The sequence below is a fragment of the Triticum aestivum genome, chromosome 4D (assembly GCF_018294505.1).
Source record: "Triticum aestivum cultivar Chinese Spring chromosome 4D, IWGSC CS RefSeq v2.1, whole genome shotgun sequence".
Classification (NCBI taxonomy): Eukaryota; Viridiplantae; Streptophyta; class Magnoliopsida; order Poales; family Poaceae; genus Triticum; species Triticum aestivum.
Genome location: NC_057805.1, coordinates 512,388,146 through 512,395,621, shown reverse-complemented (window position 1 = coordinate 512,395,621; position 7,476 = coordinate 512,388,146). Strand labels below are relative to the sequence as shown.

General features: G+C 45.4%; 1 protein-coding gene across 1 annotated transcript; it reads right to left on the bottom strand.

Annotated features, from left to right (window-relative positions):
* Nucleotides 1–4,860: 4,860 nt before the first annotated feature.
* Nucleotides 4,861–7,045, bottom strand: LOC123100742 (polyphenol oxidase I, chloroplastic). The gene is made up of 2 exons (XM_044522624.1): nucleotides 6,240–7,045; nucleotides 4,861–6,022 (listed from the first exon to the last, which is right to left on the bottom strand). The coding sequence occupies exons 1-2, from the start codon at nucleotides 7,041–7,043 to the stop codon at nucleotides 5,144–5,146; spliced, it is 1,683 nt and encodes a 560-aa protein (XP_044378559.1). The 5' UTR covers nucleotides 7,044–7,045; the 3' UTR covers nucleotides 4,861–5,143.
* Nucleotides 7,046–7,476: the final 431 nt, after the last annotated feature.

Genomic DNA, 7,476 nt, shown 5'->3' with positions numbered 1-7,476 from the left:
GTTTGGAGAGGTAAAATCCATGTTGTGCTCTAGTCTGAGCCTTCGTGATAAAGTCCGCCAGCTGTAACTCGAAAGGCACATACTGAAGAGCAATAACATGGTCCTGGACACCAGCGTGCACAAAGAAAGCATCAACACCAATATGCTTGGTAAGCTCATGCTTCACGGAGTCTTGCAATACTGGTAGCACATGTACTGTCTAACAAGAGTGTAGTAGGTGTAGTAAAAGAAACACCAAAATCCTCGAGTAACCGGCGTAACCAAGTCACCTCTGACATGAGAAGAGCCATAGCTCGTAACTCAGCCTCTGCACTCGAACGGGAAAGTGCAGTTTGTTTCTTCGTCTTCCAGGCAATGAGAGAACCACCAAGAAAGACACAGTAAGCAGAAAGTGAATGGCGATCTGAAGGATCACTAGCCTAGGTAGCATCCGAATAGGCCTGGAGTTGTAATGAGGTGGAACGAGGAAAAAAGATACGGGGTGAGATCGTGACACGAAGATATCGTAGAACACAAAGAAGGTGACTATAGTGAACCGAAGTGCCACCAGTACTCTTGTGAAACAGTATTAGGATGCATGCCACGTACATAATATTTATTGCCGCAGCCTAGCACTGTTGTTTCCATCATCTATCCGTCATCCGTCTAGCTGATAGGTACATGTGGAAATCTTATGTACTATGTAGCAATAGTCCATGTACCTATCAGCTAGTAAATCGGGTACAGTCCAATATGCATTTGGTGGGCTACTAGCGCAGCATAGCATAGCATCTAATGACCATTTAATGTAAATAGTCAGTGTACCCATATTGGGAGTAATTTCAATAGTCACATAGGGTCCAACTCTATAAATTTACTTATGTGGCAATGATTTATTAAGAAGAGAGATGATTTGAGTAACATCGCTAATTACTCATACTATGGGTAACATCACACATACCAAAACAAGATGAGTTTACAACCAAATAAATAAAGCGTTGCATGACACCACACATATGTTACTCCCCACTATATATAGAGGTAGTAACATATGCATATTACTAATCTAAGTTACTCCCCACTGTGGATAGTTATAGCATAGCGTAGCATAGCATGTGATGGGCTAGTTGGGTTAATTCTGCTGTAGTCGGTAATTAGCAGGGTAGGGTACGCAGCTAAATGACCATTTAATGGCTAGCCCTTAGGCTAGTCATGGTGGGAAGTAACTTAGACTAGTAACATGTGCTTGTTTTACTAGTCTATGCCCTAATATATGTGTAATATCATGCAAGCCATCATTTACTAAGATGTATAGTACTCATTTTGTCATGGGATACGTTATGTTACGGTAACATATTAATATTTTGTCGTGGGATACTCATTTAGTACTCTCTCCGTTCGGAAATACTTGTCATAAAAATTGATAAAAAGAGATGTATCTAGACCTAAAATACATTTAGATACATCCCCTTTTATCCATTTTGATGACAAGTATTTCCAGACGGAGGGAGTATCATGCAAGCCATCATTTATTAAGATGTATACTATTTTGTCTTGGGATACTCATTTATATTTTGTTAGTTGAATTCATGTCAAACTTTGGCTCAAAATAAAAGGATCCTAATAAACCCGGACAGAGGGAGTACCATCACATGAGTAGATAGCATGGAAGATAGTACAGTTTGTATTCCGTGACAAACCCCATGCATGGACTCTCAGCCGTCTTGGCTATATGCCCAAAACAATATAGGCAAAGATATTCTAGAGAATATGAAAAGTATTCAGTATTGAGATACATATTTGGATTCATATCCTAAATTGACACACACATTTGTGGCTTTCTATCGGCGGTGGTCTACCAACTTATTCATAACAAAACCTAGTGCTCTCTACGTCTGCATCCTGGGTCGCCTGCAAGCGACTCCGAAGGTGCCACCGCCACCGACTAAAACCCTAGCCACTGGGGGTCCATCCCCTCGCTGCTGCTGAAGGAGGCCATCCGGCGGCAGACGGCGGGGGCGGGATGTCCATTTCCTCTTCCCATGCATCTCCTTCCCCACCTCCAGCTCAAACCCCAAATCAACCCCTACTATGCATGTTTCGACGACGCACGGTTGTGTTCCAGCATGTGCGGTTTGGCAACTTCGCCTAGATTGACGTGATGCTAAATATGTGGACGTCCCGAGCAAGAGCCGATTGGATCGTAATGGAGTTGTGCATCACACATTGCCCGTGCCTTGAAGAATCTGGCTCCTTACTGATGGGATGAGGGCGGTGTAGCCTCTGGAATGCCACACATGGTTGCCGTCATGGATGCCACCTCACCCTCTCCTTCCGATCCACACGTTGTCAAGGCCTCAATGTGGCCTTGGTGTGGTGCCATCACCGCCGAGGGTAGTGGGCCTAGATGAGGTTCATGGGAACCTTCAACCTCACAATACAGCGACACCATTGGGTATGTCCGGTAAGCGATTACCAAGGTCTTGCGGTGATGATCTTGGGGGTTATGTTTGAAGAGATCGGCAATGCTAGGAGGAGAAAGAACTCCATTAGATGGGGAAATGGCAACACTTTCACTGCTCGTCCCTCAAACTCGGTTTAGTTTGCATATGTCTACGTCAAAACCATGTGTGTGGCAATTGTGAGCCGGACAATAGGTGTATTGCAGCAACATTCTTGGCAAGTGGGGGCAGCATCACAGGTTGAATTCGTTTTCTGTGGTATTCATTTGGGTATCGAGTCTTGATTCCAGGGTGAAAAACCTAGGTGTGAGTGACCTTCGTAGGTTGTACCTGGTAATGACAGATCTCTATCTGTTTTCTTGCCGTAGGCATTGTTTGAAGATTACTCGGACTTTGGTCGTAGATCGGGCTACGACAACGCTTGTCTATTGTTCCCTTCCTAGAGGCGTCGCTCTTGGAGAAACTCTTTCGCGGTACATGTGTTGCTAATGGTGGTGGTTGTTTGTGCTGCTTCATTGATTGCTTTGGAGGGTTGTTTTTCTTTTCTTTGTTTTTCATCCGCTTGCCATGGTTTTTGTCTTCTTTGACTTTGTTTTTGGCCGGCATATTTCTTTGTGTGTGCATAGGTGTCGATTGTGTGCATCCTAGTTGTGCATCCACTTGATAATTCATGATGAGTAAATAAAAAGCATCCTTTATCGAAAAAGGTACATTCATAATAATCATTTTATGACTTTTAGATAAAATAACAAAGACCTTTAAAATATATATTTTTATGAAACTAGACCATACGTTACATGTATATGTACAATTATGAAGATTTATCTTCGAGATGTTTCATAAATTAAGAATATCTTGGTTGTGATCCACGAGAAAGAGCCTCCACTAACCAAATGGCTACATGATATTCAAAATTGGATCAGTGTGCCAACTGAACAGAGTTGAATTTTGTGAACCATAAAAATAATACACTCAAAATAGGAGCATGAACGTGTAAATACAAATTCTGCTCCATTGGGTGGAAAAACTCTTAAATAATTTGAGCTCAAATAAATATGTATTGTTAAATCAATGTTTATATTTACCATCCATGCATAAGTGTAAAGCTCCGGACACACTCCATGGTTACCGGCCGCTACTCCTGACAGGATCAACACCGGTCCCATAGATCAACTTCCCAGTCTCAGTTGGTCGCCCATCCTGAAATTGCCCCAAGCAGAACACGCTTAACTTTGGAGAACCTTTTGAATGGGCTCCCAAAAAGAAAGAATTCATTATTGATATGATTAGTCTATCATACCTATTAAGCCAAGCTATCACATAGTCTCACATCCAAAAGAACCGATGTCCTCATTGACCCATAGGAACGTTCCCTCTTGGCAGACGTATATATGTCCAGTATGGCACATGTGCTATGTTGTGTGCCACAACGGGCCACAAACGTCATGCACAACATGACCTGACCAGTAAACATTCGTGTAACCGCGAGGGTCGGCTTTGATACCAACTTGTAACACCCCGGACGCACCCGCCAGTTACAGGCTGTTACTCCTGGCGGGATGCAGACTGGCCTCACAGATCAACACTACTCTTTCCTACACACTTTGTCCTCACTGTGCACACCTGTGACCAACTTCCCAGTCAGTCACCCATCTTGAAATTGCTCGAAGCAGAGCACGCTTAACTTTGCAGTTCTTTCCGAATGGGCTCCCGAAAAAGAAGGAATTTCTTATTGATCTGAGTAGCCTATCATCCATTTTAAGTCAGACTATCACAATAATTTAGTTGAGTGCAAATATTTAAATATTTTTCTTATTGTAGGACTTTTAGCCGTTTTCGCAATAAATATGAAACGTTGGTTAGCCGTATAATTGTAAAAATTACATCAAATATGAACATATATCATTCCAATCTTTATTGAATTCAGTCCGTTCCAAAATATTATTAAGAAAAAATTAAAGCAAAAGTATGTTGATGTAAGAAAAATTAGGTGCGCATGTGGATTCATCGAGTGCGTACAGAACACCATGAAAAAGGGGGCGTTTTGGGCCTTTATCATTCGACAGTTATTTATGTAATTTAATGTAGGCCATCAAATATGAGGGCCACCTGATGGAATGCCAGATGTTTTAGCTTGAGCAATGTTACATCTACTAAACCTTACGTTGAGTTTTACATAAACAACCAGGTGGCAGACTGTTATTGGAAGTAGGGGGAGGAGGGGCCCACCCCCCTAGAAATCCCGGAGGGGGGGGGGGCGAATGTGGTTTAGGAAAATTAGGTAAGGCTTCGTAACGTTGTTCGCAGAAGTAGTATTTTTGTTTTAGCTTTGGGGTAAATTTTTTGTAAATTTCCTTTTTTTTCATCTATATTGTATATAATTTGGGTATGTATAAGATACATTGCACTTCCTTTCAGATTTACAAAACCAAGACAAAGACTATCATTTCCGCTTTAAAAAAAAACTGAACTGCCAGTTTGAATAGCATGGATGTACTACAGTACAACAGACATTGGCTCGCATTATTTCTTGAATTCTTTTATAGTACATCAAATCATTTTGGGCCGTTTATTTTCGGGATCCAACAGCCCAAATTATGCAATAATACAACATATTTGTTTGTACTAGTATTTTCTGGCTTTTTTGCGGGGGAATTTCACACAGCAGATCAATTGGGTCACTACTTGTTGGTACTGTAATCTCACTCCACCATGTACACTATTCTCAGGCTTCTGATCTTAACCTTCCCATGTCTGGGCACTAATGTCACGGTCACAGTCTCATCACCGTCTGCATTCAAATCTTCCAAGAGCTCGTTCAACGCCACCCTCATGCTTGTTTCTACAATCATCCCCTTCCCCGTGCCATCGATACGTGGATGACTCAAGCACATGTAGCTCCCCGCCAGTTCGCGCCCACTGGGCTCCACCTTCTCGTGCTCCATGGCGTTCACGTAGATGTCGAACTTGACCATTTCTGTTCCATCGGTCTCAATGCCTTCGATCACCAGCACTTCCTCACGTGCCTCCTTCTCTTGCGTGCTTTGGAGCACTTGCGGTCGCCTTACCTCCACGGTCACAACTTTGTGAAGGGATAGTGGGAATCTGACGGACTTGAGCAAGGCTTTATTTTTGCTAACGTTTGAAGTTGTAGGTGGGCGTGCGTCCAGCCACGGCATGCCAACTCCATCAAACTTGTACCGTAGCTTCTCTGTGTCGAGCACGTCGCGGACGGTGATCCGCACTAGGCAGGACTCCTCGTCGTAGAAGAGGAAGGAGGAGTCGAGCCAGTCGGGGTCCGTGAAGTCGACATGGCCACGGTAACCACGGGTAGCGCCGACTTCACGCCATGCCTCCCACAGGCGGTCTATGTTGCTGTGGTGTGGGTAGAAGAGTGGGTCTCGGGCGGCTGAGTAGTAGGTTCCCATGTTCTCCACGTTGGTGAGAGCTATGTCGCCGGTCCAGGTGTGCACCGTGTTGTGTGGCGACAGCTCCACTGTCCCAGGGCCTGGCTTGTCAGACTGGCCAGCACGGAAGGGCTGGCCGTGGAAGAGGGACGGCAAAGCTGCATTGCCAATCATCTGAAATACAGTTGTCAGACAGGCCGGATTTATCGTTCAGTGAGCCACAAGAAATTACTTGCCGTTCAAACGGATATATATACCACTAAAAACCGTCTAGATACATCTTTTTGAGCCACAAGAAATTACCGACGGAGGAAGAACTAAATAAGCTCGAAAATATTCCGCTAAAGGAGAGTTCAAAAATAAAAGGTAGTAGCGTACGTAGGCGACGCACCTGCTTGTACATGGTCCTAAGGTTGTGCTGGATCTGCTGCTCGTCGGTGCGGTTGCTCTCCACGCCGACGAAGCCAAGGTCCACGAGACTGGGTGGCCTGTGCCTTGGGTTCCGAACAGGGTCGTACAGCGGCGACGAGGAGTTGGCGAACTCCGGCGGCATCCGCATCCCGTCCGGCACGTCCCAGCTCCAGAAGGGCAGCGCGAAGTCCGGCTCCCCGAGCAGCTTGGCAGCGATGCGCTCGAAGAAGTAGAGGTAGGCGCGATGGAACGGGAAGAAGAACCACGAGAAGTGGATCTGCATGTCCAGCTCCGGGTGGGTCGTCTGGCGGTAGGAGCCGGTGCAGTAGGCGCAGTGGATGTTGGCCATCTGGTAGAAACTTCGCGGGTCAGTGTGGGGCAGCGCCTTCATGAGCGCGATGGCGCGCTCGTACTTCGCCATGTACTCCTCCCCCACGGCGTGCACAGGCCGCCGGACCCTGAGCGGCTCCGCGGGGTCCGGGAGAGTGAAGTGGATTGGCTCCGACGACGAGGACGCCGGGGGGCAGCAGTAGAAGGGCGGGAGCGGATTTGGCGGAAGCTTTGGCTTGCGGCACGTGTGGAGGCTGGTGTGGAGAGACCCGCCGACATTCGCGCCGCCGCTGCCGTTGGCAGTAAGTGACGCTATGTATGGCCGTAGGCCGGAGACTGCGAGGAGCGCTGTTGACAGAGAGGAGCTGGTGTAGACGACCGTGGCAACGGCGCAGAGGAGGAAAACGCAGGCCGCGACCGCGAGTGGAGCACATGCGCCTCTACTACAGGCCATGACGCTTTAGGTGCTTTGCATGTTGCTTCGAACCGCCAGGCTATATATAAGAAGCACAGGCGAACTCAGACCAAAAATAGTTTGGGAATGTCTATTCATTTGCTGACTGATTTTCGTTTGGGGATTTGTCAGATTTTTTTTTCAACTTGCACGTACTAGCTTCATCCTGGTTTATTAGTCCCGCCGTATTTAGGGTCACACTTTGATCAGGATTTTCACTAATAAAATATAAGTTATACATATCAAAAACAACATCATCAGAAACTATGTTCAAATACGAATTCAACAACATAATTTTTTGTGACATTTATTAGTTAGATTTGTGATCAAAGTTTAGTGCAAAATACGAGTTAACCAATAAATGAGAACGGAGGTAGTATATACGTGTCCAACTAATACATCAATTAGTTACCTTATATAGGATTGTTATTAG